At 35.3% G+C, this 17169-nt stretch overlaps 10 protein-coding genes across 10 annotated transcripts; 6 read left to right on the forward strand and 4 right to left on the reverse strand. All coding sequences in view use genetic code 12, as the record gives it.

The window, feature by feature from the left end:
* Positions 1-134: 134 nt before the first annotated feature.
* CD36_19950 (conserved hypothetical protein) lies at positions 135-578 on the forward strand (the record flags this gene model as incomplete). The annotated part of the gene is made up of 1 exon (XM_002418429.1): positions 135-578. One exon carries the CDS (start codon positions 135-137, stop codon positions 576-578), a length of 444 nt encoding a protein of 147 aa, XP_002418474.1.
* A 223-nt stretch (positions 579-801) lies between these two features.
* CD36_19960 (ATP synthase subunit, mitochondrial precursor, putative) lies at positions 802-1503 on the forward strand (the record flags this gene model as incomplete). The annotated part of the gene is made up of 1 exon (XM_002418430.1): positions 802-1503. The coding sequence occupies one exon, from the start codon at positions 802-804 to the stop codon at positions 1501-1503; it is 702 nt and encodes a 233-aa protein (XP_002418475.1).
* Positions 1504-1612: 109 nt separating this feature from the next.
* CD36_19970 (chromatin assembly factor 1 (CAF1) subunit, putative) lies at positions 1613-2911 on the reverse strand (the record flags this gene model as incomplete). The annotated part of the gene is made up of 1 exon (XM_002418431.1): positions 1613-2911. The coding sequence occupies one exon, from the start codon at positions 2909-2911 to the stop codon at positions 1613-1615; it is 1299 nt and encodes a 432-aa protein (XP_002418476.1).
* A 431-nt stretch (positions 2912-3342) lies between these two features.
* CD36_19980 (methyltransferase, putative) lies at positions 3343-4142 on the forward strand (the record flags this gene model as incomplete). The annotated part of the gene is made up of 2 exons (XM_002418432.1): positions 3343-3392; positions 3452-4142. The coding sequence occupies 2 exons, from the start codon at positions 3343-3345 to the stop codon at positions 4140-4142; spliced, it is 741 nt and encodes a 246-aa protein (XP_002418477.1).
* An 80-nt stretch (positions 4143-4222) lies between these two features.
* CD36_19990 (Ran-binding protein, putative) lies at positions 4223-5356 on the reverse strand (the record flags this gene model as incomplete). The annotated part of the gene is made up of 1 exon (XM_002418433.1): positions 4223-5356. One exon carries the CDS (start codon positions 5354-5356, stop codon positions 4223-4225), a length of 1134 nt encoding a protein of 377 aa, XP_002418478.1.
* Positions 5357-5644: 288 nt separating this feature from the next.
* CD36_20000 (U1 small nuclear ribonucleoprotein, putative) lies at positions 5645-6769 on the reverse strand (the record flags this gene model as incomplete). The annotated part of the gene is made up of 2 exons (XM_002418434.1): positions 5645-6673; positions 6767-6769. The coding sequence occupies 2 exons, from the start codon at positions 6767-6769 to the stop codon at positions 5645-5647; spliced, it is 1032 nt and encodes a 343-aa protein (XP_002418479.1).
* Positions 6770-6824: 55 nt separating this feature from the next.
* CD36_20010 (damage response protein, putative) lies at positions 6825-7397 on the forward strand (the record flags this gene model as incomplete). The annotated part of the gene is made up of 1 exon (XM_002418435.1): positions 6825-7397. The coding sequence occupies one exon, from the start codon at positions 6825-6827 to the stop codon at positions 7395-7397; it is 573 nt and encodes a 190-aa protein (XP_002418480.1).
* A 339-nt stretch (positions 7398-7736) lies between these two features.
* On the forward strand, positions 7737-8753 carry CD36_20020 (NADPH-dependent methylglyoxal reductase, putative; the record flags this gene model as incomplete). Its single annotated transcript, XM_002418436.1, has 1 exon — positions 7737-8753. The coding sequence occupies one exon, from the start codon at positions 7737-7739 to the stop codon at positions 8751-8753; it is 1017 nt and encodes a 338-aa protein (XP_002418481.1).
* A 141-nt stretch (positions 8754-8894) lies between these two features.
* On the reverse strand, positions 8895-9944 carry CD36_20030 (oxidoreductase, putative; the record flags this gene model as incomplete). Its single annotated transcript, XM_002418437.1, has 1 exon — positions 8895-9944. The coding sequence occupies one exon, from the start codon at positions 9942-9944 to the stop codon at positions 8895-8897; it is 1050 nt and encodes a 349-aa protein (XP_002418482.1).
* Positions 9945-13064: 3120 nt separating this feature from the next.
* On the forward strand, positions 13065-17081 carry CD36_20040 (conserved hypothetical protein; the record flags this gene model as incomplete). The annotated part of the gene is made up of 1 exon (XM_002418438.1): positions 13065-17081. One exon carries the CDS (start codon positions 13065-13067, stop codon positions 17079-17081), a length of 4017 nt encoding a protein of 1338 aa, XP_002418483.1.
* Between the last annotated feature and the right edge of the window lie 88 nt (positions 17082-17169).

Raw genomic sequence — 17169 nt, forward strand, 5'->3', positions numbered from 1 at the left:
AAGGAACAAAGATTGAAAAAAAAAAAAAATTAAAACTAAAACAAAACATTTAGAGAAGAGGATACAAGATAAATCTATACAAGAAGTATCATTAGGATAACTCCACCTACATTTCTCAGCAACCTTAGTTAAAAATGTCTGAAGATAGAAAAGCAAGATTGGCTGAATTGAGAAAGAACAGAGCCAACAATCGAGGATCACTGATAAAAACATCTCCACAATCTGAAGAAGAACCTCAAGATCTTTCACTAACAAAGACACTGTCTGTGGCTGCTCATGAAAATTTACAAGAAGCTACTGAAGATAAAGAAGAAGCAGCATCTTTGTTGCCACCAACCTTGCAACTAACAAATGGAGAGACTGTAGAAGTTGTTTCACAAAGAATCTATAATGAAATACTAAATAGAGTCCACAACGAAACAATATCAGAGTTTTTTGAACAGGACAAATCAACGAAACCTAAAGTATCCTATACCAAGGATATGAAAGAGGACTTGCGAAGCTATTATCACAAGGCTGAAATAAGGACAAATAGAGCTATTAATAAAATAATACTGGACAAACTAATGCACGAGTAACTGGTTTTAGTTATACTGATTAAATGTGTAGTTAATTACTTAATTAGGAAATCTAGTATCTTCCAATCATATTTGTTTCTCGCTTTTCTCGTTCTTGCCTGTCCGAACAACCAAAAAATCAAAATTGTAAAAGTGAAAGTGAAAGGAAAGGAGAAAAAAAAAGAAAAAACTACATAGTGTTGAAAACTTTTCATATCACGTCAACGTAATAACTATTCCCACAATGTCCATGATCAACAGAATTGCATTGAGAAGTGCTCGCCCAGCCATGGGAATGGCTTTCCGTCCAACTCCAATGGGTTTGAGATACTTGTCTGCCCCAGCTGACCCCAAACAAAAGGCCAATTCAATCATTGATGCATTACCAGGTAACAACTTATTGTCTAAGACTGGTATTTTGGCCACTTCAGCAGCAGCTGCCATCTACGGTATTTCCAATGGAGTGTTTATTATACACGATGAAACCATTTTGCTTGTTACTTTTGCAAGTTTCACAGCTTTGGTCGCCAAATTCGTTGCTCCTTTATACACTGAATGGGCTGATGGTGAAATCAAAAAAGTCAACGATATATTGAATCAATCAAGAACCAACCATATCGAAGCCGTTAACAAGAGAATTGAAACTGTTTCAGAATTGAAAAATGTTGTTTCAACCACTGAAGATTTATTTGCTTTATCTAAAGAAACCGCTCAATTCGAAGCTGATTCATTCGAATTAAAACAAAAATTGGCAGTTTCCCACGAAGCCAAGTCTGTTTTGGACTCTTGGGTTAGATTTGAACAACAACAAAGACAATTGGAACAAGAACAATTGGCCAAAGAAGTCATCGATAAAGTTAACAAAGAAATTGCCAATCCAAAATTCCAAGATAAAGTATTGGCTGAATCTCTTAACGAAATCGAAAAGTTGTTTGCTAAAAACTAGATAGATCTTTTATATATAACGAACAAAAAGGTTTGATGCCTAAAAGAGTGTTGCACAATATATATTTTATTATACTATTTATCATTATCTACTAGTAGTACTTGGGTAGCTATTTGAATTTGTCTGTAACAGAATGCGTTGGTTTCCAGACATGTAAAGAATTATCGTCTGCAACACTAGCAACCATCCAGTGATCCGCATGTGACCAATCAAAATCATTAACCCCTAGCATATGACCCAAATGAGTGAATATGGTTGAATCATTGTTTATATCATGTAACTTAACCAGATGGTCTGTAGATGAAGACCCTAGAATATTGTGGCATTTAGGATTCCATTTCAATTGGGTAATTGAATCAGAATGACGATGTAATTCACTAAGCGAATTGTCAAAATTCCTAATGTCCCACACCTTAATTACTCCAGTGCTGTCTCCTGTAGCTAAACCAGTCGCATACCCAGGATTACAAGCAACACTATTGACACTATTTCCAATACTTTTATTTTGAACAACAGAATTTTCACTTCTAGTATCGTAAATTTTTAAACACCCGTTATCATCAGCAGTGCAAAATAACGAGTCGTGGGTTGGAAACCACTCAATATCATTTACCCCAATGGCATTATTTTCCCAATATTGGCGTTCGTTCAAAGTCTCAGAATCATATTTCTTCAAATCGTACAAGTTAATGACTCCATTCATATCAGCACTCAACAAAAGCCCTTCGCTGTTTCTGTTCCAATCAATGGCAAATATGTCTGCTGTGGATGGAATATGCTTATTGACTAGTCTTATTTGCACTTTGCTCAATTCTGTATCATCTAGTATAGTATTTTTAAAGCTCTTGTGTCTGGTCCTCTCATATATTACCAAATCTCCTAGGTTGTTGGCACTCGCAAGAATATTAGGCTTTTGAGGCATATATCTGACTTTGTTCACATCTCCTAAATGGTTGATCTTTTGCAAAGTTTTGGTTTTGTTTAGTGTTGGAGTGGCCAATTCAAACTCTTCTCGTTCTGGATTAAAATCAAGCTTATTTATCTTTATATTTTGATTAAGGTTTTTAAAACTGGGTATTTGTAAGATAGATATATGATCAATTGCTTGACCCAAAGTAAATGTACCAAGGAGTATTCTTTGGGCTATGATTTGTTCCTCGTTCTTATTTTCATCCAAATCGTTTAAATGTGTTATATCAGGGAAAAATTGAACTGATAAAGATGGCCAAAGCAAAGAGTTTGTAACTAAGTAATCGTATAGTAAAGGTGCATTCTTCTTCCACACGCGATAGTTCTGTTGAGTTTTCTCATCAATAGCAAATTCTTCGACTAATGTATCTTCGTGATTGTTTTCCAATTCATTTCTTTTGTCAGATTCGTCATTCGTTAAATCTATAGCAATCGACATTGGTTCATATGATATCTTGTTGATGTCAAAACTTGATTAAAAAATTCAAGACGCGGTATTGAGTTTTTATTTTTATTTTTTGCTTCGCTAATTATTGTTGATTTCTCAACAGTGCACGACAGAAATGCTTGGTTCATCTCAAACTCACAGATTTAAGTGAATCATTTAACATCAATTACCGTGTTTAAGATGCTACTACTGGTTAATTGAAGGATTATCCATTATTTCTAGTTTTCTGGATAATTATAAACAAAACCATACACAATTCAAGAACATTGAAGGCTGGTATCAATTTTGGTGGACATCCATTTTTTTGGTAGCGGCATTCGGAATATTTTTCCGGAGTGATTAGCCATTTCGAAAAAAAAAAAAAAGTCAAAAAACTAATCTAACATTACAATTCGTCTTGAACTTTGTCTTGCCTTACCAATATGACTGAAGAAATAAGATTAAACTCATCTAAATTAGGAAGTCAAGAATAGTAAGTGCATATCTACCAATACAGTTTGTGAAACTTGTTACTAACAAGAAATCTTAAAGTTGGAATAATTTCTACAAAAAAGAACAAGAGAATTTCAATGAAAATGATGAAGACACAGGAGAATGCTGGTTTGACGACTCCGACGCTGAATCCAAAATGATTCAATTTATAATCGATAAGCTAAATGATGAAGAGTTGCCTGAAGAAATAAGTTCTCAATCAGTTATCAGATTTTTAGATTTGGGTACAGGGAATGGCCATTTACTATTTCAACTTCTGGAAGACATAAATGAAGAAAATGAAGGCGATAAAACCTTTGAATATATAGGGATTGATTATTCACCGGATTCCGTAGAATTTGCTAAAGGAGTTGCTAAAAGAAAGCATTCTGAGTTAAAAGTCAATTTTGATCAAGTTGACTTGTTGCAAGTGAATTGTTCATTTTTGCAAAACAAATTTGACATATTGCTAGATAAAGGTACTCTAGATGCCATTGCCCTTAATCAAGACCCGTTGGCTGACTTCAATGGAAAGATAGGGATGGATGTCTACGCTTCTCAAGTTGAAAAGATGATGGTAAAAGGATCTATTCTATTGATAACGTCATGTAATTTTACAAAAGACGAACTTATTAAAATTATTACAAAAGATACAAAATTGGAAGTCTGGGATGAGATAAATTATCCAAGTTTCCAATTTGGTGGTGTCAAGGGCTCTACAGTTGTGAGCATTGCATTTGTTAGAAACTAATGATTAATATACATCTTTCTTTTTTCCAGATTCATGTAAGTTCAAAACAAATATCAAGCAAAAATGGGGAGGAAATAGCTCTATTCTTTGATTTGCTCCTTTAAAGCATCAATTTTATCTACTAATTCATTGCGCAAGCTCTCTGAACCAAATTTTAGTAAGTATTGGATTGGAGTACCTTCAGAATTGACCGAGTTCAAACGGAGAAATTTACCTGGAGTTAAGCTTGCTTCCAATCCTTTCAAGATCTCAGTGTCTGCAGTTATTTTATAATTTAACACTACTCTCAACAACCCTTGTGACCTCATGACTAGTCTAATTTGTCTTTTATCTGCTTTGGATTGATCTAGATGCAATGGACCCACACCTCTCTCTTTCCAACCCTCGTTAATTTTCGATAAATTCAACTCAAATATCTTAGCTGTACAGTTAAAATGTGATATTTCATCTTCCTCACCAGTTGTTTGTTCCACTGGTGCCAAATCAACTTGTTTGAACTCTTGTGGTATCGATGGATTGTTATTGTTATTGCTGTCTTTATTGTTGTTATCAGTAGATGATTGTTTGTCATCTTCTTTGTCAAGGAATGACTTTTTCTTAATCGAATCTTGAAACGCGTTGGAAAATCGAGTGTTGGCGCCGAATGTGGATCCAAAAGTAGCTGGTGTAGATGTTGTTGGTTTTGCTAACGTGGCTGATGTTGTTGTAGTTGATTTTGCTGGTTCCGGTGTTGAACTAGCACTTGATGTGTTCATGTTTCCAAACGATGTAGTGGCGCCAAATACTGGTTTAGGACTGCTGGGAACAGTAGTTGCATCATTGAACGAGTTTAATGGTGTGATCTTTCCTGGGGAAAAGCTGAAAGAACTAGATCCAAAAGTTGCTTGTCTTTTAGGGAGTGGTGGTGGTTCTTTGTTTAATATCCTTCTTTCTTGCTGTTTAGTGTCTATATTTACTGTGTTTTTCTTCTCTGTTTCTTTTTCTTGTTGTTGTTGTAGTTGTTGTTGTTCTTTCTCTTTTTCATTTGAAAACTCCTCCTCTAATTTCAGGATTCTTGTTTCCAACTTCACAATTCGGTCCTCAAATTTTTTTGTAATTTCCTTCACAATGGATTGTCGTAAATCATCATGAGCAATCGACTTTGTTCTTTTCAATTGAACTGAGGACAGTTCCTCTGAATCGATTTTTCTTTTACTTGGACTCTCGTCTGGCATTGGATTGGGTGGTTGTTTATATTTAATTCCGTTTCTAAATGTCTAAGTTGAATAGCACCAAAAACAAATAAATAGAAAAGTCCAGGAGGTTAAATGAAATAGAGATGGGAAAGAAAGGGAGAGAAAAAAAAAATAATAAGCTGTCAACGAACAACGAAAAAAGAGTTTCTTAAGCAACTGAATCACTCAAATATTTTCCGCGTTGAGAGATTGGTGGTTGCGACACTAACTTTTTGTTTTTAATTAAATACAAAACCTACTTAATGAAAGCAACAACTATCATCATTATCAATCTCTTCTCCTTATATTCCTAATTGATCTATCATCACTTGCAGGTTTGTAGCTGTAGGTCTTTTCCATAGATGGATCATCCCCAATAGACGAGTACTTTGCATACTTGTCTTTTATTGATGTTGCTGGAGCTCTCACATCCAGTGCAGTTCTTGGTCCAGAAGAGTAACGCTGTGGAAATTGCGGCTGATAGGAACTTGGATAAGTATTGTATTGAGGTTGCTGTTGCTGTTGCTGTTGCTGTTGATATTGAAATTGTTGTTGTTGGTCATGTTGCGGTGGTGGTGCAGTGTTAAAAGCTGGATTATTGGCAATGATAGTTCTTCTTGCAGTAGCAGCTACAGATTGTACTTTCCCCTCTTTAACATAACCTCTTCCACCTTCTCCTCCACCTAGTCTGCGTGGTCGCCAATTTTTCAATACTCTGCTTCTTTCAATATCAACGAGAATTGGTCGGTTCCCCAACTTTAATCCAGTTCGACTTAGATCATTAACACAAGCTACGGCATCGGGATTTCTTTCATATACCACAAATCCATACCCTCGTGACTTACCTTGTTTATCTCTTATTATTTTTATAGATTCAATCATTCCATATCTAGCAAATGCACGAGATATATCCAATTCAGTTAAATTGTAATCCAATCGAGCAATGAAAACTGTTCTAAACGGATCTTTCATAAATTCACGTTCTTGTTTTGCAAAAAGTGTCGGGTTATTCCATTCTTCTAATTGTCGCTCATGATCTTTGTCCTTGGCTAAACGTTTCAAATTTGCTTCGTGCTGTTTTTGCTTGTGTTTCACGATTTTTGAAATCTTCTTCGGCACCGCCAGAGCTTTTGATTCACGTTCCGGTAGTTCTTGAGATATGTATTTTTCAATTTCATGTTTAAGTGATGATATCGGAGATATGGGTTTCGTCGATCGTTTCTCTGGTGGGTAATCTATTGGTGATATATATGGAAATGGTGGTTTCGGTTGAAACAATTTCTGTATATTCGGTGGGTATTTTTCAGTGTTATCATTCTAAATACAAAACATAAGCAGACGAAATCGTTAGTATTGTAAAGACAAAAAAAAAAAAACCAAATAGATGTTATTCTAAATATATTCACTTACCATTTCATATTACTTGAGAATGTCGAGTACGGTGTGGTCTGATTAAGTGGTCTTCTCAATGAAAAAACTTTTGTTACTTTCGTATAATATTCAAAATTTTGCTTGCGTAGTAATACTCAAAGGAAAAAGGGAAAAAAAGAACACACACACACACACAATTCACAGTCACTCCACACTTTTTTTTATTAATATCAATTCATACTTAACAACCTGTTATTTACTTCATAAGTGTTTAGTTGCAATGTTTGGATCAAAAGATAAAGAACCTACTGAGATTTTCAAAAACAATGAGAAATTGAGCATTCAAGACCTTCCTATTTTCACACGTTCCCAATTAGCCCAATATAATGGAACCGATAAACCAGAATTGTATGTTGGTATAAGAGGATATATTTATGATGTTACCCCTAATTCCAATAGTTATGGTCCCGGCAAGGCTTATCATAAATTGGTTGGAAAAGATGTGAGCAGATTGTTAGGGTTAAATAAGTTAAAATTATCAGAGGATAGTAATGAAGATACTTGGTACACTGATGATTTAGATGAAAAGCAACAAGGAATAATTGATGATTGGGTCAAGTTTTTTAAAATGAGATACAACATTGTCGGTGTTATTGTTGATCATAATTGATCAAGAGTGAAGTTTAGCTGTTTTGAGTTTGTGTTTAATATTTTGTATTTTTTTTTTTTAATAGGCGCTATATGATAGTTTGAATACATGGAGTTTAATAATAGTGATTCAGTGTTCTAAATCAAGGTTTCAACCTGTTTAGAGTTGGAAATAACAGTATTGGTAATATCATGTAGGCACCCATTTTGGCACTGTACAAAAAAAGTTGTGGATACGCTCTCCACTAAAAAAAAACAACAACAGACCGATTCGTATTGAACTTCTGAGAGATTCTTCTGTTCTGCTTCTATTGCGTAACCTGATTGGAGAAGTTTATTTATATATCATTACTATCAAACCATGTCTGCTTCAAAATCTACTACAACTGTTTTTGTTTCTGGGGCTTCTGGTTTTATTGCGCAAAATGTTATCAAGCAATTGTTGGCTAATGGATACAAAGTCATTGGATCAGTAAGATCTGAATCGAAAGGCAAAGAATTAACAGATATTATACAATCAAAGGACTTTGAATTTGCTGTTATCCCTGATATTAGTGCTGTTGGAGCATTCGATGACGTCTTGAAATTGAATTCACAAATATCGGTGTTTATTCATACAGCTTCTCCCGTCACCTATTCAGCAAAAGATGTTCAAAATGAACTCATCAAACCTGCTGTGGAAGGAACAAGGAATGCCTTGAATGCAATTAAGTTATATGGGCCTCAAATTAAGCGAGTGGTTGTGACATCTTCGTTTACAGCCATTGCACTGGGGAAGAATTTTGATCATAATAAGTATTACACAGAAAACGATTGGAATCCAGTTACATTAGAACAGGCATTATCTGATCCTGAAGCAGCATATTCTTATGCCAAAAAAATGGCAGAAAAGACCGTTTGGGATTTTGTTGAAACTGAATCACCAACTTTTAAAGTAAGTGTTGTCAATCCAACAGTTGTTTTTGGACCACAGGCTTTTGGGGTCAAGGATAAATCGAAATTGAATTTACTGATTGAAATGATTGATGATATTCTTACTTTGAAACCGAACGACGAGATCCCACCTTATGCCAGTCGATGCATTGATGTTAGAGACGTTGCTAAAGCTCATTTAGTTGCATTTGAAAAAGAGGAAGCAATCAATCAAAGGTTGGTGTTAATAAATCAGCCGTTTAGTAATGATTTGCTTGCATATATCGTTAAGAAGAATTTCCCTAGTCTCAATATTCCCGAAGGTAATTTGGAAAGAAGTCAAGAATGTATACAAAAATCTTGTATCAAAACAGATTTGACAAAAACTCAAGAAATTCTTGGATTTGACTATATACCAGTGGAGAAAACTATCCTTGATACTATTCAACAGCTCTATGACGCTTGAAATATTCTGCTAAAAGCTGAAAATTATCAAATTATATATATATATATATATTACTACTAGATTGATATGATTCTGTATGAATAACTAGAATAAAAAAAAAGAAAACAGTTAAACAAGCATGTAAAATATCTCGATTCACACTTATTTGTAGTCTTTAACATTAATGATTAACTTACCTTGAGCTGTACCGGTCTTATTATATTCAATTGCGTCGTTTAAATCTTCGAATTTGTAAATCTTATCAATAAAAATTTGAACATCTTCATTTGCAACATATTTCCTTGCTTTGTTAATCCATCCATTGCCACCTGCCCCCAATAAAACATATTGATACGAATAATCTAACATATGAAGCCAACTCAAAAATGTTCTAAAGAATGATCTACTTGTGCCTTTAAAAAATGAGTGAGGATCATCACCAACGATGGTATGATAAGTACCGTTCTTGACCAAAATTTGTTTCAAATGTGGGAACAATTCATTACCTCCCCAAGTATCAAATATATAATCGAAAGGCTTATCCTTGACATTTTCCAAAACCTGGTTCAAGACGTTTTCTCTATAATTGATAATCTTTGTTGCCCCCAATTCAGTGACAAGTTCTTGAGATCTAGGCGAGCAACTAACAACTATTTCTCCAGCTTGTTCTGTTTGTAACAATTGTACCAAGTATCTTCCCACTGAGGTGGCCCCACCAAACACCAAAATTTTTTTCCCCTTAATAGGCAAGTCACCAATAACTTTGATGGCAGTACCCAAAACTAATGGCCAAGCAGCAGCTTGTTCCAAACTGATATTTTGTGGCACGGTGGCAATCTCGGTTTTGAATAACCCTTTGGTGTCTATTAACAAATATTGACTAAATGTCCCATCATCAGTGATTACACCTGGATGAAACCCTTGAACAAATTCACCAACTTTGAAGTTTTTGACGTTGGAGCCAAGACCAACAATTTCACCGCTATAGTCTTTACCAATACCATGCATTGAGAAAGGTGGGAAATAAGTGATTTTTTTCAATTTATAATCAACTGGGTTTAATGATGCATAATAGATTTTGATCAATATTTTATTCTTGGGGATGATAAAGTTACCTTGAGTATCAGTGGGAAAATCGAATTTATCAGTGATTATCTTTAATGGAGAACCCCCATTTTTAAAACCATATCTTTTATAAGTTAACTGTGTCATTTTTGTGGTGTAGACGAAAAGAAATCAATTAATAGTTGACTTAATTATTGATTATATGATTAATAAACCAGAAAAAAAGGAAAATTTGAAAATTTGAAAATAAAAGGATCAATCACTTTTTATATTGAATTATCCCAAGCATTGCTTAATTTATACTTTTTTGCCAGTTTTGGTATGTTTTTTTTTTTTCTGAATGATAATGAGTTTTCATTAAAGTTCTCTTGAACAGGACTATACTAACAGCCTAAGGGATTTAAACTTCTAGAAGAGAAAAGAAACTACAAACTGTGTACGGCTAGCGGAAACCATTTTTTTAAAACAAGAACCATCTCCGCTTTTTGCAGAAGTGTCATTTTCACGTGACCACCCATTTGTTCCTTGTCTCTAAGTCGAGTTAATAACTGAGCAAACGTGTATTAGTAATGCGGAAATTCGGAAATGCGGGTAAATTCCGTTTTGTCAAAGTTCGAGTGTAGTTCCGAGAAGCAATAACAGCAACCACAACAGCTTGGTTGCAAAATAAGCAAGTTCCGTTATTCGTCCTCTCTTGAAGTACAAATATTTTTGGAATGGCATTACCAATTTATTTGAGTAATGAACTGAATGCAAGACTGGTTTGAAAAGTATAGTATATAAACAATTCTTATAACAAAGTTGGAACTCATGCACTAAATGGGTATTCTCATTAACTGTTATCTCTTTTTTTTCAGATCAAAACTTCTAAGCTTAATACTTCTGGGTTGATGCTAATATCAATGAATAAATGATATCCCTTACATGTTTGGTAATATTTTTCTGGGTTTTTTTTTTTTTTTGATTTTGTTTAATTTTGGGTCCGGAAATGAAACCAATTTACGACAAAACTAGGCTCAGCGTTTTTGGTCTCACAGGAGGTATTAAATAATTAGCAGTACTCAATTTCATTTATAATCGTCTACAAGTGAGCTGTATTCCACCCTTGTTACTGGAAGTGACCTGTAAAAGGATGCATTACAATAGCCATTCCAGCAAAGTTGAAACAGTGATGGGCTTGTTGCGTTTTCTTTTAGTTGTTGCCAGCACAAAAACTAAAAAAAATACACGATTGCACGTTACTCATTTGTCTCAACTGGTAAACTTTTTATCTCAAATAGGTGGTGTTTTTAGATATTTTTTTCTTTTTGCTTTACAATCCGCGCCCGCCTTAATTTTTTTCGAAATCGGCAAAACCTGAAACAAGCACAAACGCACCTCTCCAACCAAACAGTTACGACGACAGTCCAAACTACTATCCACCAAGAACAAAGCAAAGCTAGAAGATTATCCGAATACTCAACAAACTAACAAAGGTTATTGTTGACCATGGAGCCCCTGAAACAAAATAACGATCAGGTGAATGACGAATAGCCCGTTTTTATTATGTATTTAGGCATGCTTAGTTTTTAGTTGTATGAGAAACAAAGAAATACACTTTAAACAACTCAGCTAGCAATCTAACATTTAGTGATTTCTACGAATTTTATACAAAAATGGATTTAACACGGAAGAATTGCATCTTGTCTTTGGGTTCATAACCTTTTTCTTTCTTCTCTAATTGTTTTGCTTTTTTTTTTTTTAATTTAATTATCGGTGTTATAGTTTAGTGCCTATGCAAATGAAGTATGTGTAGTTGTTGAAACAATGAGGGTTAACTACTGTTGAAGAGGACAGGTAATTCTTGTTTTTGGAAGATAGTGGTGGTGGTGGTGATGGTGGAAGTAAGTCGACAACAAAACAAACCTATTTGTGTAATACTAAAGATAAAAACAACACCACCATACATAATAATAAAGTAGTTCTCTTAGAAACTCGTTTTTGTGCCCTGAGAAAAATAATTTTTTTTTTTTCTTCTTTTTCTTTGTTCCCTTTTTTTTTCTTTTTCCCTTGTTAGTCACTTTGAGGTACACACACACAACTTAACCGATATCATTGGTAATTATTTATCATTAATGTTTCAACCGATCTAAATACTTCATCCACCAACTCTTTTATTGTTATTATTTCGGCAAACAGATTGACCACATGTTTACAACATTCTCTTATATATTTTTTTTTCTTTTTGCTTTCGCTAATCCAATACACCATAAGCTTAACGAGATCAAATAAATAAAGTGTACAAGGTGGGTGAATTATAGATGCGAGGACTCAAATTCGGATTTTGATGAAAACCATTGTTTTTTTTTTTTTAATTTGTGTTTGTCTTTTCAAATTTAGAACACAATTAGATGACTAGCCACTATTATAAATAGGCACACTCGGATGATTGTTCATTGCTATCATCATATTGAAGTAATTTTAACAAGTAACCAAGTAACAAGTGGAATGAGTTAAAAATAGCTATGCAAAATATGCAGTTTTTCAAGTACAGACTATATGCAGTACATAGAATTCCAGATTCAATTTCGTTTCCCAGATTTCAGCCCTTGAGCGTGTTTGACTACTATTCAGCTACACGATAAGGACAGATTTACAACCAGCTATACTTGCTAAGTGTGGGCAGTGTTTAGTGTAGTTGAATAAACACTTGGTGTAGATTTCCCGTTACATCCATTTTGAACACGGTCCACCCTTGGGTAGTGGAGATATCTTACACAATAATACTGGCCAACCCACCTGTAGTCAAGTCAATTTAACAGCACGATTAGAATGAAACGATGGTGAATAATAAACAAATTACACGTAGCTAAATACACATAATAAATGTGAATTTTAGAATACTAGGAAGACATGCAGGTAAAACCAGGAAAAATCGTGTCGTTTTTTTTTTAGTATTTTTTTCAAATATAGGAATACAAAAAATGTTGAATCTGGTATTTCTCATACAGAGAAGAAGAGGGAAGCAAAAAAAAAAAAACTAATCCTAATTAACTCTCCTGCAATTTTTCTTTTTTGGTTTTCAACAAAGAAACCAGTCGAGTCAGTTTCACATATTCTTTTCCTTCCCTACTTTTTTTTTTTTCTTTTAGTTTTGTACATATTTCATCTGGTTTTCACCGTCAGTTCCAACTATCACCCATTATTAGAACTTGAAAGTTTTCATTGTCCTTGTTAGTTGTATTTTATAGTACGATTTTAATTTTTTTTTATTGAAATTTACCAATCATGGATGCAGGCACAGGGGCTTTAACATCAAAAGTTCGTTTAAGACAACACCTATTAGACGGAGAACAAGACATTGATACACTAAGTGAATCCTTACAACAACATCAATATCAACAACAACAACAGAATCCCAAATACAACCGATTTCAGCCGGCTTATATACAACAACAACATCAGCAATTTATGAATGTTCCAGGCGCAGTATCCCACACAAATCTGATAACTTCGGCATCAACCACAAATTACGATATAATGACACCTTTGCCTGCCACAGGATCACCGTTCACTTCCAATAGTAACCCAAGCTATACAAACATCAATACGAACTCTTCAAGAAAATCGTCCATGACTTCCCAAACTGCAGCAGGAGTAAATCGATTCTTTCGAAGAAACAAAGGTGCGGACTTGAATTTCAATGAAGATTCAGGGGCAGACATTATGGATCTTACCAACGGAAGCAGTGTATCCTTTGAGGATATCACTCATATGAGGAACAGGGGCCCCTACGCCATGAGCTCTCATAAGGCCCTTGATACTGCACCAATAATTCCTACATTGGGAGGTGGCGGAGCACTAGGTGGAATAGGACCAGCTTCTGGCTCAAAAGTTAACAATGTCCAATATAGGAAACAAATGAACCAACAGAAGAAACTAGCGATGATCAACGGTGCCAGGGCAAATTCGTTGGCAACAGGTAATCCCATGATGATGCAACAGTCTCAGTATATGGGTGGCGGGCCCAATGACCCACGAACAATGTCAATGGTGAACTCCAACCCGAGAACGATGTCATTAAATTCCCAAGGACCAAGAACTATGTCCATGAGATCAGGCCCATTCCCACAAAGGGTACCTTACAACCCACAACTACAACAACAACAACAACAACAAGCATATGGACCAGGAGGGGCAGGACCCAGAGCACAATCTTTAAGAACTGGCCCATATCCTCCACAACAAGTACCCATGGGTAATGGTGTGCCACCAAATGGCCCAAGAACCATGTCATTGATGAACGGTGGAATGCCAAATAACGGTCCAAGAAGCATGTCTTTAATGAATGGTGGCATGCCTCAAAGCTATCCTAGAACTAAGTCCTTGGGAACGCTGGGCCCACCATTAGGATATCAGGGACCACCATTAAGAAGTCAGAATCTAGTTCCTGCCAATCCTCCGCAACAGCAGTATCAACCACCACCACAACAACAACAACAAATGGACCGAGCATATGGGGCGCCTCCGCAAGAACAGCAATATTCGCAACCAATTCAGCAGGCATACGGTCCGGGTCAACAGCCATTTATACCTAGAAATGCTCCACAATTACAACAACAACAATATAATCAATGGCAAAATTTACCACCGCAACCACAAAAGTTATCTCAAAATTCAAGTGATTCCCTTCAAGAAGCAATTGTTGAAGAAGAAGAAGAAGAACCACAACAGCTACAGCCTAATAATTATAATGCAGATCCTATTTCCAAAGACAAATCTGAAACGCGTAATGAAGAGAATATAATTTACAATTTTGAGAATGAAGATCCAAATGCTGCCTTGTCTCGTAAGTCAACATTAAAGAAGAATAATTCCATGAGAGTTCGTAAATTGAACTTATTCAATGATGAAAAACCACAAACTGGCAAGAAAACTCTCTCCAGAAAGAAGCCACCTGTTAGTCCTGCCGATGCCAATTTTGCCCCTGTGAGCTCTAACGACAGTGTACAGAATTCGGTAAAGGACCTACCTAGAATACCAGATACTTCAAACGAAGCATTGCCACAAAAATCTCCAATCCCAGATTATGAAGAACAAGAAGAGGAGGAGGAGGATCTTAACGAACTACCCGGTTCACCCACTTTTAATGTTGTTGCTCCTCCTACTAGAGAGTCTTACCTTGATGACGAAGATACCAATCCTAGTAACGATGGATATAAAGCGTTAGGTGCAAACGCAAGAGCCTCTACACACGATGTATTTGTTACTGCGTTGGATTTCAACTCTCCTCAAAAGAGTAACAAATCCATGAAAATAGGCTCACCTCATCCATCCCCACAGAAGTCTCGCATACTGGGCAATTCTGATTTTCCATCGCCTAATGTTGAAAAAGATCAAAGTGACGAACAATCCACATTGCAAGAAGATTCTGCAGGTGCTGATACATCGGCTGAAGACACAACCCCTAAGACGTCTCCACCACTCAATAATCCATCAATTAATCGCAACATCCTGGATTCTAATCTGAAATTTCGAAATATTGTGGCAAATACTGTTTTCAGTAAATTTAGATCCCCGTCAGCTGAGGCAACACCAAAATTTTCTAGTCCAGTTATTCCTAACCGATTTGCTGATGGTGATGAACAGCAAAGATCGGAATCGTCTTCTGTTTATGAGAGCAATACTCCTAGAAAAATGCTGAAGTATGATTTGAACAATTCGGACACAGACGATAGTGAAGTAAGAAGAAGAGATCAAAATGGGGTTTTCGAACAAAGCACAAATGGCGAGACCACGCCGCCAACTTCATCGACATCTAATATTTCACATAAAGTGGGTGAAAAGTATATGTACATGGGTGAAGAACACGAAGGGAACAACGCCAGTAGTCTTGATCAATTTGGGTCTCTGTTGGAACCTTCACAGCAAGAAGAGAAACAAAAGGGAGGAGTTAATACCCATTCCAGCAGGAGAAATTCATATGATAGTAGTTTCTATCAAAATTTCAGCGAACCCATTCATGATATACCTGAAGAACAAAGAAGATCTCAAGACAAAACCCCTGATTTCACCCAATTTAACACGGATAAACATGAAAATATTGAGTTGGAACGGGATTCGGTGCCGAAATCAATTCTGGCGCGTCGTTCCTCTAGTGGAGAATCGATAAAGATGCTATTATCGTCTCATGGTAGTGTCACTAAATTATCGTCAGCAACACCAGCATCTGGACAAACTGTGAATAAGCGTTCATCATTTTCACTTAATGGTACAAAGAATATCTTCAAAAGATTTTCGAAATCGAGCAAAAGAACGAGTTCTATAGATGAAGGTGATTCAACAATGAACCCTATTTCGTCAAGAAATTCTTCAATGACACAAACTTCAAAGCAGCCTTTGTTTAGCAGACGAGTATCATCTTCTGGGAATATGAGTTTATCGGATCCATCTGTGGCCAAGGCTGCAGCTAGCCAAAAACAACCGTTGACATTTACTAAAGAAGAAATGAGTATCATGAATTGTAATAATGACTTGTTGAATGAATTGGAGTTGGTCACTACAGAGTTGGCCTCATCAATTAAACGAGAATTAGCATTAGAAAGTAAATTGAGAAGCAGTCCGCAACAGCAACAGAATTCTCCTAAATTAGATGAAGAATTGAAATCTGAACTCACTGAAAAATCTCGGGTTATTGCTGATTTACAAGAAAAATTGAGCAAAGAAAGAAGATTGAGATTTATTAGTGAAGAACATGCCTTGTTGGGTGAACATGGACAAGCACCTTCAGCTTTGAAGTTAAATTATGAAAAAACTGAATTATACAAGCAATTGTTAATTAAAAATGATTTAGTTCATCAGTTAGAGGATAAATTATCTGAATATGAGAAAAGAAATAGTGGATTATTACAACATGAAAGGCCTTCACATGATATTGATTTACTTGAAAAATACAATGAGTTGTTGAAAGAAAACACTAATTTGAAAGTACATGTCGTTCCTGATTTAGAAAGAAAATTGGCAGAGAAAAGTCAAGTTGATGATTATGATGAATCACAATTAGAAATTCAAACGTTAAAGATGCAACGAGATGAATTAAGGGAAGTTATCAATAAGTTGACATCACTGAATAATGCAGAATTGAAACTTGCTCAAGAAAAAATCAAACATTTACAGTCTAAATTAGATGATATGAAACAAATAAATGATAGATTAACGAACAGAAATGTGAATGATGGTAAAAAAGGTGGTAAATTGAATGGATTTAGTATTGTGAGTCCAACCAAAAAGCTATTTGATGATTAAAAAAAAAAAAAAAATATGTCAAGTTATATAAAGTAGAATAGATTGGTTAAGAAGGGATAAAGGTTTCATTAATTGTATATTATTTAAA

Source organism: Candida dubliniensis, chromosome 2, assembly GCF_000026945.1.
Source record: "Candida dubliniensis CD36 chromosome 2, complete sequence".
Taxonomy (NCBI): domain Eukaryota; kingdom Fungi; phylum Ascomycota; class Pichiomycetes; order Serinales; family Debaryomycetaceae; genus Candida; species Candida dubliniensis.